General features: G+C 40.3%; 2 protein-coding genes across 2 annotated transcripts in view; both read right to left on the bottom strand.

Annotated features, from left to right (window-relative positions):
* SYT16 (synaptotagmin 16) overlaps nucleotides 1–6,718 on the bottom strand; it is a 287,045-nt gene extending 280,327 nt beyond the window's left edge. The window contains exons 1-2 of the mRNA XM_081509828.1: nucleotides 5,913–6,718; nucleotides 2,441–2,620 (exon numbers count right to left, since the gene is read on the bottom strand). The gene's annotated coding sequence lies outside the window, so the exon portion shown is untranslated. The remainder of the gene's footprint in view (nucleotides 1–2,440; nucleotides 2,621–5,912) is intronic.
* Nucleotides 6,719–7,821: 1,103 nt separating this feature from the next.
* SNAPC1 (small nuclear RNA activating complex polypeptide 1) overlaps nucleotides 7,822–24,165 on the bottom strand; it is a 31,934-nt gene continuing 15,590 nt past the window's right edge. Inside the window, exons 8-10 of the mRNA XM_081509829.1 lie at nucleotides 20,453–20,597; nucleotides 11,739–11,837; nucleotides 7,822–9,019 (exon numbers count right to left, since the gene is read on the bottom strand). Coding sequence (XP_081365955.1) covers nucleotides 8,973–9,019; nucleotides 11,739–11,837; nucleotides 20,453–20,597 — 291 coding nt within the window. The 3' untranslated portion in view covers nucleotides 7,822–8,972. The remainder of the gene's footprint in view (nucleotides 9,020–11,738; nucleotides 11,838–20,452; nucleotides 20,598–24,165) is intronic.

Below are 24,165 nucleotides of genomic sequence, written 5' to 3'. Positions count from 1 at the left end.
AGATCCTTCCCATTTAACCACACCGCTCTGAAAACAAAGGTGAGGCCTCAGAGCCTCCATTCTTCCTCTGGAATCCGCCCTCAGAGGGCATATTGTCTGGGCATTCTTCTTGTGAACATTATAAGTTGCTAGGCAAATATTTTTAAAATATCTGTGTATTTTATATACATTTACATACCACATTTGTAAAAAAAAAAAAAGTCCTTTTGGATTACTTCCAGGAATGACTGGAGAAGATTCTGGTTTTACTCAAGTTTAGAACCAATTTTTCTCTCAAGAGGAAATTTATTTGGGGACAAAAATAGAGAAAGCAGTTCACTGTAGCCCAAAGGCAACACTGCCCAGGTTTGATATATGTTCACGATGCCATGTACCTGCTGCACGTTGACAGAACTGAAGAAGTGACCGTCTCTCTGTGCTCCTACCTGCTTCTCACCTGTCATTCTCACACCTACAGAGAGAAGACAGGGAGCATAGTAGCTTCAGCAACACCTGAAACTTGATAAAAACATCAATTTTCAGGCTACAACACAGACTTACTGAATTGCAGATTCTGGGAGTGGGGGCCAGCAACCTGGGATAACAAGCCCTCCAGGAGATTCTGATTCAGATTAAAATCTGAGATGTATTACTTTAAAAAAATACAAATACTGATGCTCAAGGATTTTTGAAAGCTCTGGGAGTAATTCTAAAATGCAGGCAAGCTGAGAACTGACCAAAGAACTCTGCATCTAGAAACAGCCCTTTCCAGGATCACCTTTACACGAACTGTAAAAGAACTGTGGATCTTAAAGCTGCAGACATGGTCAAGATCTGGAGAGACTTTTTCAAGACACTGGCTGAGAATACTTTCTTTTCATTTGCCTAGTAGGGACACACAGTAAGTCTCTTACCCTACTTCTGAATAAGAACAAAGACAAACTAATTATCCTCTACATTCTGGAAACTTTTCATAGTTTCAGCTCCATGCCAACTGAAAACAAACATAATTAAGGTTGTACTTAAAAATCAGCTCAAAAGCTAAGCTGGTAGAAAATCATTACCATTTTTCCATAAACAAAACCAATGGGCTAAAGTTTTATTCTTCAATCAGCAGAGTTAAATATGGGGCTTCCCAGGTGTCGCAGTGGTAAGGCATCTGCCTGCCAATGCAGGAGACACAAGAGACGCCAGTTCTATCCCTGGGTTGGAAAGATCCCCTGGAGTAGGAACTGGCAACCCACTCTAGTATTCTTGCCTAGAAAATTCCATGGACAGAGGAACCTGGCGGGCTACAGTCCATGGGGTCACAGAGTCAGACATGACTGAGCACACACACGCACACACTCCCTTTGAGGCTCCACTAATGCGCATCCAGCTTCCGATACATATAACTTAACCAGCTTTCATAGACGTGATTCCATTTCCAAAAGCACTGAGCCAATAAAGCAGTGGTGCCAAGATGCCAAAAGCAGGCCAATCCAGCCTCTTTCAACACTTTCATTCAGTAGTTTGAACCTGACATCCACGCGCTCACCTGGTTCGCTGTCCATGGTGACCAGATAAGGTCTCTGGCCCCGGGGAACATGGCCCGGGTGGGTACATGGGGCAGCCAAGCAGTCAAGCCACCCTCATCCCCAGAAGGCGAACACGCAAAACCAGCCCCAGAACTCGGGGCGAACCTTAAATTCAACGCTAAAAGCTCCCGGCGCCTGGATGGCAAGATTCCCCAAAAGCCAGCTCTGGGCCCAGGGGCACCCCCAAAAGGGCTGCGATGGCAGGGCCGCTGCCCGCGGCATCGAGCGTCCCCTCCACCTCGGCGCCCGCCGCTCGCCCTTCCACCGCATCCCTCCGGGACCGGGCTGCCAGGGCCGCCCGCGCCTCTCCGATCCTGCCGGCTGCAGGGGGTGATGGGCAGAGGGGCGCGGAGGCACCCGGCCGCGGCCCCCGTGAGCCCGGCACAAAGGCGGGCATCGGCAAGAGGAAAACTTCCCGCCCCTAGGCCCCGCGGCCTCCCACCCGGGGCCTCCGCCGCCCGGAGCGCACTTACTGTCGGTCGCCATGGTCCACCCGGGGCTGCGGGGCGGCCGCCCGCGCCTGGGGTACCAGCGCCGAGCCGGGCCGGCGCGCTCCTCGCCAGGCCCCGCGCGCTCGGGGGCCGCGCCGCGCACAGCCCCTCCCGCCGCGCGCCCCCGCCGCGCCGCCCCGCGCCCCGCCAGCGCCCCGAGAACCCCAGGCTAGCTGGCAGAGCCGGCCGAGCCCCTGCGCCCGGCAGCTGGCCCACCCTTCTCTGCCTCGAAGCATCTGTCCTCCCTCCCGGACCCTCTCCTAAGACAGTGAAGGTAGCCACTTGGATAAATGCTCCTGGCCACGCTCCTTTGCCACTACATTCCCCGCTATGTTCTTGTTTTTGTCTCTCCTTTTCCCAGTGGCCACCTCATCCTTGCCTCGCCCTTCCTACCTGTGGCTTGGGAGCTCCAGCCATCGAAAGCAGCAAAGCAGGAAGAGTTGAAGAGTGGGAAGTGACGCTCAGTCAGGTGCCTGACATTGATCTCCAGGCCCCAGAACTCCTGAGAATCCGCCCAACACCAGCCTGGTTTCAAGGGTGCAGTATTCCTTGTGTTATCATCCGTTTTGTCTCCTGTGTGAAGACAGTGTCTGGCACTTAGTAGGCTCTCCGTAAATATCTGTTGGGAGACTGGTTCTGTGACAGAGGCCTGCACGAATAAATGAAGGATTGACTAAATGCCCAACTAGCTGGATGCCATCTGGGTGAGCTGATTAACTGATGACCACTGGGAACCTAGCCCTACCAGCTGACTCTGGATCCTTGACTCCTGAATCAGCCTGAATGAGGGAGCCAGTGAATGAGTTTTGTGCCTCAGAGACCCTTCCTAGTTCAGGAGGGCTCCCAGCTGAAGCCACCTGTAAGAGCTGTATACATGCCCCTGAAGTGCAGAAACCAGTTTCTGATGGGACTCTTGATTGTCAGAGGGAGTGGTACACGAGACCCAGATCCCTGATGTAAAGAATCAAAATGGCTCAAACATGTGTTCGAAGCATTATGGTGGCTCTTGACTTCTTATAGGTACATCTGTTTGTTGCATTTGGGACGCACTCTCCACCCAATCAGTAGGGAACCCAGTAGGCTTCATTCCAGCCCTGAAGACCCTGGAGTAAGGCAGGGCAGAACAGCTCCTGTTTGGCTGGGAAGACATGGGAAGCAACTGGAGAAAAAGGTAGGAGTCCCTTCTGGTCTGTCCACAGAGCACAGATGAGGGAGATTTTGATACTGATTAGACCCCACATTCAGAGTAAGCCCATCTGAGGTGGGCCTGGGGGCATCATTTTTAGGTTGTTTTTGATCCTTTTGGGTTTAACACAGGTGATTCTGAAGCACACTTCTAGTTAACAACCGCAGAGATCTGACTTATTGGGCTTTCACATCAACCCTCTGTGGTAGGCCTCAAAGTAGAGACTTGAAATGAGTTAGATGGAGAACAGGAGGTGGGAGGGGATTAAAGGTGACCCAGTTTTGACCTTATTGGAGGCTCACAGACCAGGAGGTTAAGCTGGGGGTGGGGTGGGGGGGTGGGCGGTGGGGAAGATAGTGATTTGGGTTTGGACTCATTTGAAGGGTCAGCAGAACATCGGTGAGGTTCTTTAATCATCAATTGAACCTACTTATGTAAGTCAGAAAGAGGAAAAGTCATAACTCAAGGTAGAAGTTCAATAATTGTTTTCTGAATGACTGACCAGTTTGACAGCAAGTTTATTAGCCTGGAGCCAGATGTCAGATGAGGAGGGGTTAAGCAATAGGTAGATCTCAAAGAACAGAGGTGCCAGTATAGACCATTTTCTCCGAAAGTTGGCAGTACAGGGAAAAAGGGATGGAAAGCTTCAGAGGATTGAGGTGAGACTGGTTTTTTGTTTTGTATTTTGAGATAGAGGATTGTCCAGAAGGAAAGGTATTTCTGTCCATATATTCAAATATGTAAAAGAAGAAATAATGTGCTTTTCTATAAGTTAGCTTTCCGGGCCACCTCCCAATTCCACATATTGTTGAGTCAGTTCAGGGTAAACTCTCTCAGTTCAGAGACAATTCTGATATTACCCTCCCCACTTTCTCTTGCGGTCATGTCCATGTTTAAAGGAAACGACTGGATTGCTTCCGGGATGTGAAGAGGTATTGGGCACATCTCCTCCCCGTGAGGGACTGCTTGTCTGGATTTCAAAGCTCATTAGACCTCCTCAGTCAGGACTGCTGCTGCTGCTAAGTCGCTTCAGTCTTGTCCGACTCTGTGTGACCCCATAAACAGCAGCCCACCAGGCTCTGCCATCCCTGGGATTCTCCAGGCAAGAACACTGGAGTGGGTTGCCATTTCCTTCTCCAATGCATAAAAGTGAAAGTGAATTCACTCAGTCGTGTCTGACTCTTCATGACCCCATGGACTGCAGCCTACCAGGCTCCTCCATCCATGGGATTTTCCAGGCAAGAGTACTGGAGTGGGGTGCCATCGCCTTCTCCGTCAGTCAGGACAGGCCCCTAGTTATTCATCCACAAGCGCCGCATCCACTGCTCTGTCCTGTCACCCGCACCCAAAGCCTCTCCAGGTCTGACTTTTTGTCCTTGAGGGGAGGGATGGCTACGTGCCCATGCTATTCTGAAATCCAAAGGTGGGTGGTCCCATGGTTAGTGTAGCATCTCCACAATGTCAGGGGAAACTCAGACTCCTTCCATCTGCCACCTGGAGTCCCTGGGCAGCAGTCCCCGCTCATGATCACAATAAGGTAAAATCTCTCATCCTCAAATGACAACTTTCCAAAAGTGGGGAGGAGGGGCTATTCCTTCTCATCTCTCTCTCTCTGCAGACAGGGAGGACACTCTTTGTAAAAGCTCCCTCCATCAACTCTTCCAGGACAGGGAGAAGACTGGACCAAGCATTCGTTCATAAAATGCTTTAGTCAGATTTCTAAAGTATGAGGGCTTTTCTCACTTTGCCATGATTGTGATTCAAACGTCCCCATCCATGTTGCTTGAGTTCATTTCCAGGATAAGAAAGGACAAATACTTCCTATACACACAATGCATGGAAATCACCATACAGTCCCTCTGACCCTTGACCTGTGACCACATCCTGTTGACTTTATCACCACCCTGGCTATAAACAAACCTGAGAGCAGGGGGTGGGGAGGGGCTGCAGCCACTTGCTGTGGGTCTGCATCACGATAGAGGCTATTTTTGGTTGAAATAGCTATTGCTTTGTCTCTTTGTTAGAGTAGATAAAAATAGAAAAATTATTTTAACTATGACTTGTGCATGTAGCCTGTGAGCTTCTGAGCAATTTATCTGATAAGAGCAGAGAAGAGCTTTATTTTATATAAAACTTGCCTTTGATTTTCATTTGGACTCTGTATCTGTTCTAAGCATCTGAACTCAAATACCTCAGAACATTCAGATATAATATGGATGATGTTAACAAACAGGGAAAGCTTTTTCAAAATAGCTTTAGGTAATAAACATCATGCTCTCATTTAACCCTTGTAGGTCACACAGGGAAGGGCAGAAGAGAGACAGGGCTAACAGGTACAAGTCTGGTCCAGAAAGTAGAGGGCAAGGGGCTGGCGCTTGAAGGACCCACTGTTCGGTGATTAAATTTCCAGCAGTCACTGGAGAGAATCAGCGGCTTAAAATTAGAAAATTAGGTAAAGGAGAAAAAGTAAGGAAGAGTCTGGGAACCAGAAAAACAAATAGGTCAAAATGATGGCTTTGCTCTTCAAAACTCTTATGAACCCAACATTAATTTCTTTTTCTTAATAAGGATAAAAGGCAGCATATTTGTCAAAGATCATTCTAGCAGTTATTTTTCTTTAAAGTCAAAAATACACAATTATAGAAATAATACTAAAAATCTCAAGCCATATATGCTTACCCTACAATCAAGTAATCTTGGAGTAGGAGGAGGCAGGGGCCAGGGACTGCATCCTTGCTGTTGTTCAGCTGCTAAGTACAGTCCCACTCTTCACAACCCCATGAACTGCAGCACACCATGCTTCCCTGTCCTTCACTATCTCCCTGAGTTTGCTCAAATTCATGTCCATTGAGTCAGTAATGCCATCCAACCACCTCATCCTCTGTTGCCCCCTTCTCCTACTGCCCTCAATCTTTCCTGGCATCAAGGTCTTTTCCAATGAGTCGTCTCTTCACATCAGGTGGCCAAAGAATTGGAGCTTCAGCTTCAGCACCAGTCCTTACAATGAATATTCAGGGTTGATTTCCTTTAGTATTGACTGGTTGGATCTCTTTGCAGTCCAAGGAACTCTCAAGAGTCTTCTCCAGCACAATTGGAAGGCATCAATTCTTTAGCGCTCAGCCTTTTTTATGGTCCAACTCTCACACCTGTACATGATTATTGGAAAAATTATGGCTTTGACTGTACGGACTTTGGTCGACAAAGTGATATCTCTGCTTTTGAATACACTGTCTAGGTTTGTCATAGCTTTTCTTCCAAGGAGCAAGCGGCTTTTAATTTCATGGTGACAGTCACCATCCGCAATGATTTTGGAGCCTAAGAAAATGAAGTCTGTCACTACTTCCATTGTTTCCCCACCTATCTGCCATTAAGTGATGTAACTGGATGCCACGGTCTTCATTTCTTGAACGTTGAGTTTGAAGCCAGCTTTTTCACTCTCCTCTCTCACTTTCACCAACAGGCTCCTTAGTTCCTCTTCCCTTTCTACCAGAAGCGTGGTGTCATCTGCATGTCTGAGGTTATTGGTATTTCTTCCAGCAATCTTGATTCTAGCTTGTGTTTTATTCAGCCTGGCATTTCACATGATGTACTCTGTACTCCAATTTTGTTACTTTTTATCTGTCTTTCTACATTTTCTGCTCTTAAGATTCTGCTGTATTCATTTGACAAAGACTGATAATCAACATAATGGAGAAAGTGTTAGTCACTCAGTCATGTCTGACTCTGCAAATTCATGGACTAGTTTGCCAGGCTCCTCTATCCATGGAATGCTCCAGGCAAGAATACTGGCATGGGTAGCCACTCCCTTCTCCAAAGGGATCTTTGCAACCCAGTGACTGAACCCAGGTCTCCTGCACTGCAGGCAGATTTTTTACCATCTGAGCCACCAGGGAAGTCCAAGGGTCCTTTGCAAATACTGTTAGTAGGAATGTAAATTGGCAGGCTTTTTACAGTTCAATTTGGCATAATTACCAAAATTTTATATATAAACAGTGTTCAACAAATTCATGTGTAGATTAGATTGATCCAGCAGAAACACCAATGTAAGTGAGTCAAGATACACACACAAAGATCAATGCAGCATTGTTTGAAATAATGAAAAATGAAATGAACCTATGCATTAGAGGTAACAGAGCAGGCCTGAGACTACTGTCCTAAAAAGGCTTGCTTTGCAAGGCTGCCCCTCAGCTGGAGTCTGGGAATCCAGCAGGTAAACAGTTCTCCACACTGATATAAAGCTTTCCCTAAAGATCCACACCTGAGTAAATGAAGCCATCATGGCACTCAGACACTACACAACCCAGAGCCACCCCACACTGAAGCTCAACTGGTTTCAAATAAACTTTCCTTACTGTTTAAGCGGGATTTTACTGCTTTCAGTCCATCTGGATTTCCACCTGTGTTGGCTTATATAAAACTGACTCTGAAATTATAAGCCAGAGCCCTAGTATATGTATCCTAGAGGCATCACTAACTTTGTGAACGTGGGCAAGGCATTTATCATCCACAGGTACAGTTTTTTCATTGTACAAGTGAAGTGATACCTTTTAAAAGTACTGTTGTGAAAAAATAAGAGGGAAACTCACTGTTTTGGTTATACGATGTTTGTAAAGTTTAATGATCAGAAAAAGCCTAGCAAATAACCTGGTATATACGTGGCCAGGTAATGGATTCACATCTCTGCATGCCCCAATGCTAGAATATTTAAACCCTAGAAGCTCTGTCCAATATACACATCATAGAAACTGTCCATCAATTATCAGAAAAATCTGAAATCAGCCAAGGGAAACAATTCTGTTTCACAGCTAATATTATAGCACAGATTCTAATAAATGAAATTTTTATCTGGGCTAGCATTAGTTATTTTCACTCACAGGGCATTTGCAGAATTCCTGAACATACCACATGGGAAAACAACATGGAGTATAATCAACTTTAAGACAGGCTGAGCCAGCCACATAATGTGGAGGTGGTCTGCTACTGGCAGCAATTCAAACAGTATGGCTGAAGCAATCTCCATCTAAATCTCTCAAATGAGAAATTAATAGAGCGGCACATTCATGAAGCTACAGAATTTTTTTATGAGTACCAACTTTCTGTACCACAGACGTGTTCTGAAATCTATATTACCACTCTTAAAGGTTTTATTAGAAATAATCAGTATTTAAATGTTGTACCCAGTGTACTGACTAATCATATGCATAAATGGACACATACATAGATATATCTATACATACACAAACATGCATGTATACATACTGACATGTTAGGCCAAAGGGAGCTTTAAAACAAGCACCAAAGGATACTTAATTAATTACCGAAGTAGAAACTGAGCTTCTTAAGTTATCAAATCATATAAGGTACTGACCATATAAGTCTCAAATATTAAAAAATAAAGCAAATAAAGGCAAAAACTTTAGTGCACTTTATAACATAATATATAAAATAGTTAATATACATCATAAACAAATCTGTTACCAAACTGTAGATATAAAATAACTAACCATTTACATGTGAGTAAGTGAGTAGGTCAAAGCCACTCAGTCGTATCCGACTCTTTGCAACCCCATGACTATACAGTCCATGGAATTCTCCAGGCCAGAATACTAGAGTGGGCAGTCTTTCTCTTCTCCAGGGGATCTTCCCAACCCAGGGATCAAACCTAGATCTCCCGCTTTGTAGATGGATTCTTTACCAGCTGAGCTACCAGGAAAGTCCAAGGATACTGGAGTGGGAAGCCTAGCTTTTTGTTCTCTGTTTTCTTCTCCTCTTGGGTGCAGTGAACTCTAAAGACAAAAAATTAAGGCATCTGTCAGATCTAAAAAAGAACAATACTTAATTGATAACACACATTTAAACTAAACAGGTTGGTATAACAGTAAGAACACCTTCACAACAAAGATACAAGAAATCTTAAACCTGACATATACATGATTTTTTTTCCTTCAAAATGACATTGCAGTTGTAGACTTACTAATGTAGATCCCAATCATCCTAAATGCTACTTGATAATAAGCTACTTGGAGGTTGTTTCCTATGGGTATGCCCTCCCTATAGTTAGTATGCACCCAGCATGCCAGATAGGAACAGTATCTGGGCCAGTGCTAACAGAAAGTGACTAAGATGTCAACTGCTTTCCAACTGACATCTTAGTCAGTTTCTGTTAGCACTGGCCCAAAACACTAGCACCATGCATCTTTTTGGCTACCATGGCACATGCCATGACCAAGTTAAGTCTCCGTATAGAAACAGTCAAGAGCCTAAAGTCACTGATTGTTAAAAACAAAGCAAATAACAGAAGATACAAAATATGAAAATTATGGAAGACATAGAAGAAAGAAATATTCCCCACCAATGAAAACTAAAAGAAGATGACAGAAAAAGGAATGAGAAAAGACAAAGACAAAATTAAGAAGAAAAATAAAACAGATTCCTGGAAGGCAGCAGCATCAGGCCAAGAGTATATAAAGCAAGTCTGAGACCTGGTGGAGACCTCCTTAAAAAGGACAATGATAAAATGCCTAATGTGTTCAAGTGTTTCAAAGGGAAGGTTTATACACTGAGCAAGCTGCTAAATCACTTCAGTTATGTCCAACTCTGTGCGACCCCATTAAACAGCAGCCCACCAGGCTCTGCCATCCCTGGGATTCTCCAGGCAAGAACACTGGAGTGGCTTGCCATTTCCTTCTCCAATGCATGAAAGTGAAAAGTGAAAGTGAAGTCGCTCAGTCATGTCTGACTCTTTGCAACCCCATGGACTGCAGCCTACCAGGCTCCCCCGTCCATGGGATTTTCCAGGCAAGAGGACTGGAGTGGGTTGCCATTGCCTTCTCCTTATGTTAGATGGCCCTGCTGCTAATAATGTTTCATAAATGCTGAATACTCACGTAACTAAAATAATTACTATACCTGGAGGGTGGGCGATAGGAAGTATCATGAGTTTGGGTTGGGAGGTGAAGAATATATAAAATTATTATACTGTAACATCTTTGCATGGTGACAGAGGTAACCAGACATATATATATATATATCTCATGGTGATTGCTTTGTAGTGTACAGAAATATCCATTATTATGTTGTGCACCTGTTACATTAAGGAGAACTAAATCCTCGCCCTCCTCAGTGTGGAAAGTCAACAGATAATTCACAGAACTGAAATATGAGTAAGTGACAATATAAACATGCTATTTAGAAACATGGAGGTCAATACCAAAATAATTATGAAAGAGTTAAAAGTGGTTTTCTTGGGGAATAAGAAATGGGAGTCAGAGTCAGAAGTCCATGGTTTCTTATAATCAGTATTATAAAATTGTTAATTATTAAATTATATGCTTATGTATTTAATAAAAACCAAATTTTTAAAACTCACATGCTGATAGATTTTAGAATGTGACTCACCAGGTAGACATAATAGTGTACATGTGTTTGTTTACTTGCAATAAAAGCCACTAGACAAAATTAGAAAGCAACTATAGTCTGAAACTATACAGGACTATATAGGATTATAAAGGACTGTTTTATGCTGACACAAGCAAATCACAGAAGCAGACTTCTGAAGGAACAAATACTCTCTTGTCTTTGTCTTCTGTATGGTTCCATAGCACCCCATCTCTTTACCATAATGTACTGGGTCGTTTTTTTTTCACACTAAGCCATAAGGTTCTTTGGGGCTTGGCCTGACCTGATTCATTAAATAGTAACTTAGGCCCACTATGAGCCACTCACTGTGCTCAGATCTATTCACTGTGATCAAAATAAAACAGTTTTTAAAACTCTTGTACTATATATCTTTATATTCCCATACCTAGCTAACCACTTTAAACATAACAGGCACTCAATAAATGTTTGCTGAATGAATACAGCACCAAAATGGAAAAGTCATTAAGCAGATTCTTGATATGTATTATATTCATTATCATTGATGGATTACCAAATATCAAGCCTAGCCAGCTAAATATGACTTATTCTCTATGTTACTTATTCTCTATGTTACTGTAATTATTATGAGATAGTTAAACTATTGTTTAATAAATATTATAAATTATGAAAACCACAGCAACACAAAAAGGTACAGCCATTTTAATTCACATTGTGCAATTAACCACTTAGTCACAATCATCATCTCATAGGTGAAAATTTTACATTTACTAGGATTTGAAATGAGAAATTTTTAGCAATAAAATATTTTTTAAAAAGTTATATCCAGTAACTCACTTTGTAAACTTTGCCCTTTCCTAGGAATACATTTCAGAAACCCTCATGATTACAGATATTCACTTACTAATAACAATGTATTCCCTCTCCTTCACTGACCACTGCCGCTCCATATCCATTCATTTACTGTATTATCACTTACTTTTAAGTGTCAGGATTAATGGTATGATTAATGGTAAAATTCCCCAGTGTACCAAAGATAAAAACATCACAGGAACACACAGTTGTCATGCTCTTCTGGGCTCTAAACCTTGATGCTCTACATGGAGTTTGACAAAATTTCATCTGTACCTGTTTCACTAAAACTTTCATTCCCCTCATCCTCTTCGGTAACCACAGGCATACTCAGACTTAAAGATTTATCTTCCTTATGTATATTCTGCATGTCACCTGGAAATAGTTAAACAAGTAATTTTATATGAAAATGAAGAATGTTAATCTTTGAGAAAAATTTTACACAAATTATGACAATGCTATAATAGCACCTATTAGGTGTTTAAAAGCTAAAATTGTAATGGTGAACAGAAATATGCATTTTAAAATACATTTCATTTTTTAAAGTATTAATATATTTATACCTATGTTTTGAAAATAGCCTCTAATTCTTCCATTAAAGAAAACAGAGAAAAAGGGAAGAAACAAAATTAGCCAAACACTGATACAGGACTCAATCTTTATCACACACAGCATGGGTTATATCTGCAGACACCATGGAATAATCATGTGTTACTTCAAGTTAATCACAAATGTAATTCTAAAGTTAACAGTCTTTTGTTTTTAAGACTGATATGGATTTAATGACAAATATTCTATATTGGTTGCTGAACACCAGAATACTGTCCAAGAACCATTATTAAATAAAACAACCTGAAAATAAAGCAATTCTCACATTCACAAGCACACACACAAAATCTGTTCCTTTTAGGATCATTATTCACTAATTTAACAAACAATTGTAAGATCACATTACAGTGAAGGAAAATGTGCACAAACTTCAGAAACACAGTTAAGGTTGGAGGTTTTGTATAGTAACCTTCTGTTGCCTGAAGAAATATCCTCATCAAATTATCAAATATCACTGTCATATCAGGTCTCATTCAGTATATCATTTTCCAGTCATGGCAACCCCTGGACACAGTCACTCTTTATTTCTTATGCTTCCTGATTCTTCTCCACAACACTTATTCCACCTGTTATCTGTAGTAATTTGCCTCTTTATAGCCTGCGTCTTCCCACTAGAATGTAAACTTCACAAGGACAGATTCTGGTTTGTTTACACTGATGCATCCCCAGCACTTAGAAAAGTGCCTGGCATAGAGGAGGGCCTCAATAAACCGTGAATAATCAAATATGGATTCAAGTATTTTATAACACAGTATTTCACAGAGTATATATGTTACTAAGTACCTGACGGTACAGAAAGCAACAAATTCAATGAAAATGAGTTTAAGCTTTCTGCTCTGAACACACATATGCTGGCATCTTAATGGGATGCAGATTTTATGGAATGAAGAGATTGCTCTAGATGAAGTTAACTGTAGCAAAAAGCTTCCATTTTAAACACAATTCAAACCAAGATTATAATCACTACAATCTATCCCAAATTCGGAGAAGGCAATGACACCCCACTCCAGTACTCTTGCCTGGAAAATCCCATGGATGGAGGAGCCTGGTAGGCTACAGTCCATGGGGTCGCTAAGAGTCGGACACGACTGAGCGACTTCACTTTCACTTTTCCCTTTCATGCACTGGAGAAGGAAATGGCAACCCACTCCAGTATTTTTGCCTGGAGAATCCCAGGGACGGTGGAGCCTGGTGGGCTGCCGTCTATGGGGTCGCACAGAGTCGGACACGACTGAAGCGACTTAGCAGCAGCAGCAGCAGCATCCCAAATTACTAATACTCTTCTTAACAATCTTGTCCCATGTCCATCCATATCAACTATTAATGATTTTTTCAAACCCACATTTATAACCCAAGAGAATCTATGCAACAATGTCAAGGGAAGGATTTCTAAGTTTAAAACTGTCAGCTGTGCAAGAAAACCTTCACCTAGTCACATGATGATGAACTACATTTTAGATATCATTTCTACATTAAATGAATAAGTTCAAAAAAGAAAGGCAATGTTCTCCAAAAGCTCTTAAAAACAAAATAAAATGCTTCATCCAGTTATGCACCTAGGTATCAAGAAGTGAACACACAAAACTTCAGGATATTTATCTCAGAGACAACATATTAAATAAAAGCTCACGATATGTTCCTCAGGCCTTTATCCAAAGCCTAATTATTTTACATAAAACTGAAACGAACAGCCAACCTGCTTTTTAAAACCCACTAGTTAAAGAAGCAGCAAAAGGGCAAAAAACTGCTACACACTGAGAAGATAAAGACACCTACAACAACAAATGTGACAGAAAAACAAGGACAGTCCTGCATCACAAAGCCACAGTATAATGATCAACTTAAGATATCTGATAGGATTACTATATTACAAAATCCAGTAAAAAGAATATGCTCATGCTGAAAGCCATCAATCATAAAGTGAAAACTAAATTATGCTCAGGATACACTGTTCAAGAAAATAGGAGAGCATAAAATACATGTAAAAACGATAAATGCGTTGTAGAAAACAAGAACCATATACAGAAGCATGTAGTATGCTTTAGAAAGATATCAACCAGAATAATTAACTGTTTAAAAAGTAAATTTTGACATTTAAATCATTAACCTCAGTTATCCACAAAACTAACTTCCTAGAGGGTGTCAGGTTGATAGTTTTCCTCTGCTCCAAGCTCATCACGTGGGATGCAATTATAAGTCACAGATTATTGCTCCATCTCAACACATACGATTGCAGGACATGGAGCTAGATTACGACAACTACTTACAAGTGCACGTCTAATCTGAGCTCCAGAGCCACCTTTCCAATTACCCGAGAGACGGCAAGTATGTCAGTTAAGGACTCAGGCTACGATTCAAGCAGACTGCCACTCAAGCCTCAGCTCTAAATATTAGTTAGGTGACCTTGGACGTGGGAAAAAAGTTCAGCAGAAAATGAGTGTTACACTGCTATATTTAAAATGGATAACCAACAAAACCTATTGTATAGCACATGGAACTCTGCTCAACTTTATGTGCCAGGCTGGAAGGGAGGTGGGGTTTGGGGGAGAATGGATACATGTATATGTATGGCTGAGTCCCTTCACTGTTCACCTGAAACTACCACAACACTGTTAATTGGCTATCAGTTCAGTTCAGTCGCTCAGTCATGTCCAACTCTTTGCGACCCCATGAATTGCAGCGCCAGGCCTCTCTGTCCATCACCAACTCCCGGAGTCTACCCAAACCCATGTCCATCGAGTCTGTGATGCCATCCAACCATCTCATCCTCTGTCGTCCCCTTCTCCTCCCACCCCCAATCCTAGCCAGCATCAGGGTCTTTTCCAATGAGTCAACCCTTCGCATCAGGTGGCCAAAGTATTGGAGTTTCAGCTTCAACATCAGACCTTCCAATGAACACCCAGGATTGATCTCTTTTAGGATGGATTAATTGGATCTCCTTGCAGTCCAAGGGACTCTCAAAAGTCTTCTCCAACACCACAGTTCAAAAGCATCAATTCTGCGGCGCTCAGCTTTCTTCACCGTCCAACTCTCACATCCATACATGACCACTGGAAAAACCACAGCCTTGACTAGACGGACTTTTGTTGGCAAAGTAATGTCTCTGCTTTTAAATATGCTATCTAGGTTGGCCATAACCTTCCTTCCAAGGAGTAAGCGTCTTTTAATTTCATGGCTGCAATCACCATCAGCAGTGATTCTGGAGCCCAAAAAAATAAAGTCTGACACCGTTTCCACTGTTTTTCCATCTATTTCCCATGAAGTGATGGGACCAGATGCCATGATCTTAGTTTTCTGAATGTTGAGCTTTAAGCCAACTTTTTCACTCTCCTCTTTCACCTTCATCAAGAGGCTCTTTAGTTCTTCTTCACTTTCTGCCATAAGGGTGGTGTCATCCGCATATCTGAGGTTATTGATATTTCTCCCAGCAATCTTGATTCCAGCTTGTGTTTCTTCCAGCCCAGCGTTTCTCATGATGTACTCTGCATATAAGTTAAATAAGCAGGGTGACAATATACAGCCTTGACGTACTCCTTTTCCTATTTGGAACCAGTCTGTTGTTCCATGTCCAGTTCTAACTGTTGCTTCCTGACCTGCATACAGGTTTCTCAAGAGACAGTTCAGATGGTCTGGTATTCCCATCTCTTTCAGAATTTTCCACAGTTTATTGTGATCCACACAGTCAAAGGCTTTGGCATAGTCAATAAAGCAGAAATAGATGTTTTTCTGGAACTCTCTTGCTTTTTCGATGATCCAGCTATACCTCAATACAAAATGTGTTTGGTGTTAAAAAAAAAAATAAATTAAAATTTTAAAAAAATTAAAAAGGAAGAGTGTTACGTAAGTAATAGTTGTTATCATCTTCACCATCATGTATCACCATTACTATTAACTGATGTTCTTCCAGAAGCCTGCATGTTATGTCCTAGGAATGGTGAACAGGTATAGCTAAAGCTTAAATAATACAAATGTGGGTTAATCCAATCAATATACGTGAGCACCTATTTATGCACTAGACACCCATTACAAGAATTGAGCCTGGAAACGCAGATTGCGGCAAATTCTTCCCCCAAATGAAATCTTCATCCTGTGATCCTTACTCTGTTAAAGGCACCGACATTCCCCCAGTTGCTGAGGCTGTAAGCGTCCCTGTCTCATCTCTCTCTACCAGCCTCTGTATGTGGTTATCTGTAGACAGCCACTGGCTCTCCTAACTGTCAGTCTGCTTGTCTAATTCCTACAACCACCCGGCCAGATCCTCATTACTCCTCGACAGCCTTTTACCTAGAGCTCCTATTTTCAGTTTGTGCCCACCTAACTACCGTACTTCTCCCAGACTGATCTTCTTCAAACAAAACTGGTCATACCACTTGCTTGCTCAGCAGTCTCACAAGACTCCCTTCTGCCTACTAAATGAAGTCCAAATTTCTTGGTTCCGCACTTCAGGCCTGGTCACAATCCAATTCTCAACATTTCTTTCTATATTAACAGTAACTCTTCAATACACCCGTCACAATCCACATAAAATGGAACCTTCGTATCCTGTACTTCCAACCACCTTGCCTTTTTTCATGTCAATCTTGTCTTAGTCTAAGGAATTATTTTACATTTGTTTGCTTTTTAATCTTTGGATTTTTCCTGATTACTAAATATATGGTTATCATCTAAAAGTCAAACATTATGGAAATTTATGGACTTAGAAATCCCTGAGAATTAACCTCTGTAATATGCATCTAGTTTTCTTCAAAGATATATATATATATATATATATATATATATAAAACTTCTGTCTACATATTTTTTTATTAAAGTATAGTTCACTTACAACGTAGTTTCTCGTGTACAAAAAAGTGATTTAGTTTATACATATATATGTGTGTGTGTGTATGTGTATAGTGTTGTCGCTCAGTCCTGTCCAACTCTTTGCGACCCTATGGACTACAGTCTGCTAGGCTCCTCTGTCCATAGAATTCTCTAGACAAGAATACTGGAGTAGGTAGCCATTCCCTTTTCTAGGGGATCTTCCTGACCCAGGGGTCAAACCCAAGTCTCCCACATTTCAGGCAGATTCTTTACCATCTGAGCCATCAGGGAAGCCTTGATTACTTGATTACACATATTACTCTTTTTCAGGTTCTTTTCTATTATAGTTTATTATAAGATATCGAATATGCTTTCCTGTGCTATACAGTAGGACCTTGTTGTTTATTTTATATTTTAGTAGCTTTGTGTCTACATATGTATTTATTAACAAATGAATCATACTCTTCTTTAAAAAAACATTTTCACTAAGCAATGTATCAATATATTTTGGACATATTTTCGTGTCAGTATACATAAAACTTTTTAGGAACAGCAAAATATTCCTTTATATGGACAAAAATTTTATGCACCCAATTTTTCAATGTTATTATACATTTGAGTTGTTAACAGTCTTTGCCATTTCAAATAATCCTGCAATAAATGTCCTGTGTGTTTTTGTCACTTGTAAAGGACAAATCCCTAGAAATCAAAAATATTTTTCTACTTTAATGATCTTTTTGATTAAAGAGAATCTTTTTAGTAAGCACTTGAATCTTTATTAAGGTGAAGAATAACAAATTACCTCTGCTTCAAAGTAGTTACAATACCTTCTGAGCTACAAAGCTGGAGTTAGCTGGAATAGTTGAGTTATAATTAAAGATCTTAATTCAGATCATTTTACTGTACTTTCTTTCTCATGGGTTAAATCCTCCCTAATACACCTAGGTAAATTCAGTAACATATCTCAGCCATCTTTGAAAGTTAATTTCAGAGTTTATGAAAATGTTTTAGGTAACTACATTAAGTAAAAAAAAATATGGCTAGTGAAGGAAGTGATCTTTCACAAATTACATGTGTCAAACGTTTCAGATGAAAAGGAACTTTCATTTAATTTCTTTCCTAGCTTGCATTTGGCTCCTTCTTTGTTCTTCAACTGCATAAAAAAACTGTTTTCCTGAAAGGAAAGAAAATTATGTTTTGCCACTGATCTAACTATCTCTTCCCACTTTTCTGGGTCTGAAACTGCTGTCTCTAAGAAAAGTGCCATCTCACTGTGCTTTCCAGCAGCTAGTGCTGGAGAAATCTTGAATAGCTTATGTACAAAACTGTTTTTAAATTTTATTTTGGTGAGATTTCAGTGAGATCTATTAGGTATGCATCGTAAAGCTTAATTTGCTTAAAATGGACTCTCCTTTGGTGTGGTCTCTTTGGAGGCTGATTGAGAGGAAGAAAAACCAAGAAACTAATTGTTTTGATCTGAAAATTGATGTGTCTTTCTGAAATAAAGAAGCATTCTCTCCAAAAAAAAAAAAATTGTTTTCCCGATGTTTAAGAAAGTAGCTTGACCTCTCTGCTGCACTTAAATGAAATAAGATCAACTATTAATAAAAACTGCCTGTGCAGGCTTCTAAAACGAAGTATCTTTGCTGATAGCTTACAAAAAGCAATCAAATCTACCAAAAGTTAATTTTTTAAGTATAATCAAACGAATCCATCTTTACCTCATGTCCTCTGCTTTGATTTGAATTAATACATAATAAAATTCACCATTTTTAAGGTAGTACAGATCTAGGAGTTCAGATAAACACAGTCATGCAAGCACCACTGCAATCAAACTACAGAACAGATCATCACACCAAAATTTTGTTTTGTGCCCTTTTGCAGTCATCACTTCTCTCCAACCCCAGTTCCGAGGAATCAACAATCGTTTTTATGTCCCTGTAGATTCACCTTTTCCAGAATATCTTATAAATGGAGCCATATTGTATATAGCTTTTCTTGGGTCTCACTTCTTTCACTTAGCACAGAACACTGAGATTTATCTGTGTTATTATATGTATCAATAGTTCTTTTATTCCTGAGTAGTATTCAACTGTATGGTATATCATGTTTGTTTACATAATGTCCAGCTGAAAACATTTAGGCTGATTGCAATCTTTTGTAATTTGAATGAAACTGCTATAAACTTGCATATACAAATTTTTGTGTGAATATAAGTTTTCATTTCTCTTCGGTAAATATCAAGGAATGGGATTGCTGTGTTTTATGGTCAGTATATGTTTAACTTTATGAGAAACTGCCAGTTTTCCACGGTCAGTATATGTTTAACTTTATGAGAAACTGCCAGTCTTCCAAAGTGACTATACCATTCTGAATTCCCACAAAAAAATGTATGAAAGTTCCCCTTAGCTCTAAAATATTTACTATCTAGCCCTTTACAGAAAGTCTGTTGACTCCCAACAGCTAGAGAATATTTTTTAAAATCAAGAATGGATGATAGATTTAATTAAATATTTTCTTGGGTAACTATTAAAATGAATTCACATTTTCCCCTTTAACCTATTTATATAGCAAATCATATTGATAGATTCCTAACTGCACCATCCCTGCACCATAGAATGAATGTACACAGTCAAGCTGTTCCATATCTGAAATTCTTTAGATACATATAACTTAAAATTTTTTCATTAATATTTGTGAGACTGGCCTAACAGCTTTCTTCACAATACATGCCAGCCCTGTAAAGAAAACTAAAAAAAAATTCTCCTTCGGAAGTATTTCTTAATTATCCTTAACAAATGTAGTATCTCCGCCTCTGAATTCTCAAAGCACTTCATGCATTAACTGATGGAACTTACCATATCTGGACTATATTAAAGGTACTGAACTTTACTTCTCCCTCTACTATCTCAATATAGGAAAAAAACATGTTAAAAGACTATTAACATATCTTCATATACTGCTGCAGTGGCTTTCTGTGTGCCTCTTATATTAGGCACTAAATATTTAGTACATTTCTAATATTTTTTTTTCCCTTGAGCCCACTAATCAGATTCCAGCTTTATGTATGGTGAATATATTTGTACAGTGCTTAAAAATTAAACTACTGGAGTACATATTCATGTTTTTAAAAACCAAACAGCAAAGTTAACTTTATAGATAAACTATTCCAAAAGAAAAGCAGGTACAGCTTAGTTAGTACAGCTAATGGAAAATATGGTTTATAAAATGTGCTGCTTATCATAACTTATTCTACATGTAAGTTTGATTCACACACAAAAATTACTAATGAAGTATAATATGGATAATTCTAAACTGATTCTATAACTAACTTTATCACTTTTGGACAAGTTATTTAATCTGTATGGGCCTAAATTTTATCATCTATGAAATGACCAATTTTATGACTTCCAGGGTCCCTTTCAGTAGTCAGACTCCAAGAATCTAAGATAATTTATTTTTAATATTAATCTCACAAGGTTCTTAAACAAGAATCTAATGCTTTTTGATAAAGAAAACACGGTGAGGGAAGACAGTACATAAACCCCATTTTCCCTTTTTAAGGTTCTCAAAGGTACCTCTGTCTCTGGAGGACACTTTCCTTCCTGCTGGTTTCAATGTTTCTTTGTTTCTTCTTTTCCTAGTTGTTTTGGTTTGTACTTGGCCGGATTCAGAATCAGAAAAGTCAACTTTGACCTGACGGTGCCTTCTTGACTTCGATGCCTAAATAGTTGGAAATCTAATTAATCACAATGAATCACAAAATGAATCCAACAATACGTCATTTCAGTTCAGTTCAGTTCAGTCGCTCAGTCGTGTCCGACTCTTTGCGACCCCATGAATTGCAGCACGCCAGGCCTCTCTGTCCATCACCAACTCCCAGAGTCTACTCAAACCCATGTCCATTGAGTCAGTGATGCCATCCAACCATCTCATCCTCTGTCGTCCCCTTCTCCTCCTGCCCTCAATCCTAGCCAGCATTAGGGTCTTTTCCAATGAGTCAACTCTTCGCATGAGGTGGCCAAAGTATTGGAGTTTCAGCTTCAACATCAGTCCTTCCAATGAACACCCAGGATTGATCTCCTTTAGGATGGATTGATTGGATCTCCTTGCAGTCCAAGGGACTCTCAAGAGTCTTCTCCAACACCACAGTTCAAAAGCATCAATTCTGCGGTGCTCAGCTTTCTTCACCGCCCAACTTTCACATCCATACATGACCACTGGAAAAACCATAGCCTTGACTAGACGGACTTTTGTTGGCAAAGTAATGTCTCTGCTTTTAAATATGCTATCTAGGTTGGCCATAACCTTCCTTCCAAGGAGTAAGCGTCTTTTAATTTCATGGCTGCAGTCACCATCAGCAGTGATTTTGGAGCCCCAAAAAATAAAGTCTGACACTGTTTCCACTGTTTCCCCATCTATTTCCCATGTCATTTAGGGAATGGCAAAACATTACTGCATGGCAAATAGAAGGGGAAAAAGTGGAAGGAGTGACAGACTCCCTTTTCTTGGGTTCCAAAATCATTGTGGATGGTGACAGCAGCCACGAAATCAGATGATTGCTTCTTGGCAGGAAAGTGGTGACAGACCTAGACAGTGTGTTGAAAAGCAAAGACATTACTCTGCCAACAAAGGTCCATATAGTCAAGGCTATGGTCTTCCCAGTGGTCATGTATGGTTGTGAGAGCTGGACCGTAAAGAAGGCAGAACACCAAAGAATTGACGCCTTTGAACTGTGGTGCTGGAGAAGACTCCTGAGAATCCCCTGGACAGCAAGGAGATCCAACCAGTCAATCTTAAGGGAGATCAACCCTGAATATTCACCAGAAGGACTGATGATGAAGCCGAAGCTCCAGTCCTTTGGTCCTCTGATGTGAACAGACGACTCACTGGAGAAGTCCCTGATGCTGGGAAATATTGAGGGCAGAAGGAGAAGAGAGCATCAGAGGATGAGATGGCTGAAGGGCAGCACAGATGCAATGAACATGAACTTGGGCAAACTCTAGGAGATGGTGAGGGACAGGGAAGCTTGAGGTGCTGCAGTCCATGTGGTTGCAAAGAGTCGGACATGACTGGGCAACTGAACAACAGATCATTTAGAGAATGACAAAACAGAAAGACAAAGATGAGGAAAGATTTACAGAAATACTTGTCATAAAGTACTTTACCATGACACTTGCTTGCTTAATATTTGTCACAGGTGTATATACCCTTTTATCTTTATAACAAGAAGAAGTCCCTGCAGCTGTCATCATCATCTATTCAAACTGGGTTAAAATTTCCTTATTGGGTTAAACTGTTGTAGATGCATGGTTGGAAGTGGAGATAAAAAGGACAAGTATATTTTTTCCAGCTAACAACCTATTCTCCTTTTCTTCTAAAAACATTTTATTTTCCTTTGTTAGCACCACGTATTTCAAGTGAAACTACTTTATGCCTGGCTCTCCATATGGTCATGTGGTCCCAATCTAGTCAAAATGAGCTTCACATCCCCAAGGCCACCAGGGGATGGGCGTGTGATCTGCCATAGCTGATATAACTCAATTTTTGAAATCCATTTAACTATTAGAAAGGAAAATTCTCCCTTTCCACTGAACCGAAAGCTGGGAACATGGAAGGCTGGAGTTGTCACAAATAGCACTTGAAGATAGTGAAAGCAATATAAGAGTGAGAAATAGAGGTAGAGTCCTAGGACTTTTTAGTTACATCAGTCAATAAATTCCCTTATTTGCTTAAGCAGAGTCCTAACTAACACAGTTTTCAGTCAGTGTCATCTATGTGGTACATGTATTATCAACAGTTTAAAAGCTACCTTGCACTACATGTTAATTGTACCTCAATAATTAAAAAAATCACAACCATGCAATGACACATTCTTATAAAAATGTATGGGAATTATAATTTAATTAATTAATAATTTTTAAGGTATTTCATAATATCTTAAGAAATTAAAAAAAAACTAGCCTATGTAATATGGAAATAGTTCTAGTTTAAAAGAATTTGGAATAATTAATTTATTGTCCCGATGCTTTCATTCAAAACTGCAGTAAAGCAAATTGATAACACTTAACTAATCTATAGTCACTTTCAGTTTTTTCCTTTATTCCTTTTTATTTCAACAACCAGAGAATTATAGTAGTTTCCCACAGAATAAAGACACTTTCAGATTCATGAAAAAACCCAGGAAAAAATCCCAGGAAAAAACAGGAGATGAAGCACATAAGTTTATTAATGCTCCTTCCTGAAACCCCACTAAAATTAGAGGAGAAGAATAAAAACGAATGAACTCACAAAATAGAGATAATAGGAAACAACATAGCTGTAAACAAAACAACAACATTCTGGAGGTGGAAAAGTGATGGTTGACTCAGAATGAAGAAAGGTGAACAAGGAAAGCTGGTCCAAGTGGATCAGGAACTGGGGTCATTAAAAAATGTGTAGATATGTGAAAAATCTACAGAAGGAATAGTATCCCGTTTTCCAGCCTCAAAGCTGAACAACTGACCTCTTCCTGTACAAAACAGGTGAGCTCTCTGGAGAGGCTAAGCCAGAGCAGTTGAAGGCTTTTGATGGCACTAGAAAAGCTAAGGAAGGGGTGAAGCCTCTTACTGGAAGCAGGGGTGTTGAATGAAGTCTCTGGAAGGAATGAATGGTGAGTTTGTCAGTGGATTCTCTGTAGGCACCCAAAACACTGCCAATTGGTCTTATTTACTACTTTCCTTCCCCAGCTTGCTCTCTGATAAAAATGGCTAGATCTAAGAAAAACATGGAGGCTAAAAGACTGTATCTCTATATGATGATTTAGTCACTAAGTTGTGTCCGACTTGTGCGACCCCATGGACTGTAACCAACCAGGCTCCTCTGTCCATGCGGTTCTCCAGGCAAGAATATTGGAGTGGGTCGCCATTTCCTTCTCCAGGGGATCTTCCTGACCCAGGGATTGAACCCAGGTCTCCTACACTTGCAGGCAGTTTCTTTACTGACTGAGCTACCAAGGTATCTCTATATGACCACTCTTAAGTATGATCTCAAGATCTTCAAACATTTGCAAAAAGTCACCAAAATGAAAGACAGAGAACAGAATAAACAAAAATAAGAACTCTGGGGGAAAAGGAAGAAACTTCAAAAAACTGTAATTAACATCCTCAAACAGATAAACATATTGCATCGGGGGCGGGGGGGAGAAATCCATTTTTTAATTAATAACAGATGCAGAGAAAAGAAAAAAAATCTTAGTAACAAAAAAATGTCAGCAGAAATAATAAAAATCCATTATAACAGTTCAGAAGAT

Source organism: Giraffa tippelskirchi, chromosome 7 (assembly GCF_054371585.1).
Source record: "Giraffa tippelskirchi isolate mGirTip1 chromosome 7, T2T-mGirTip1v1.2.pri, whole genome shotgun sequence".
Classification (NCBI taxonomy): Eukaryota; Metazoa; Chordata; class Mammalia; order Artiodactyla; family Giraffidae; genus Giraffa; species Giraffa tippelskirchi.
This window is presented reverse-complemented; position numbering and strand designations above follow the sequence as displayed.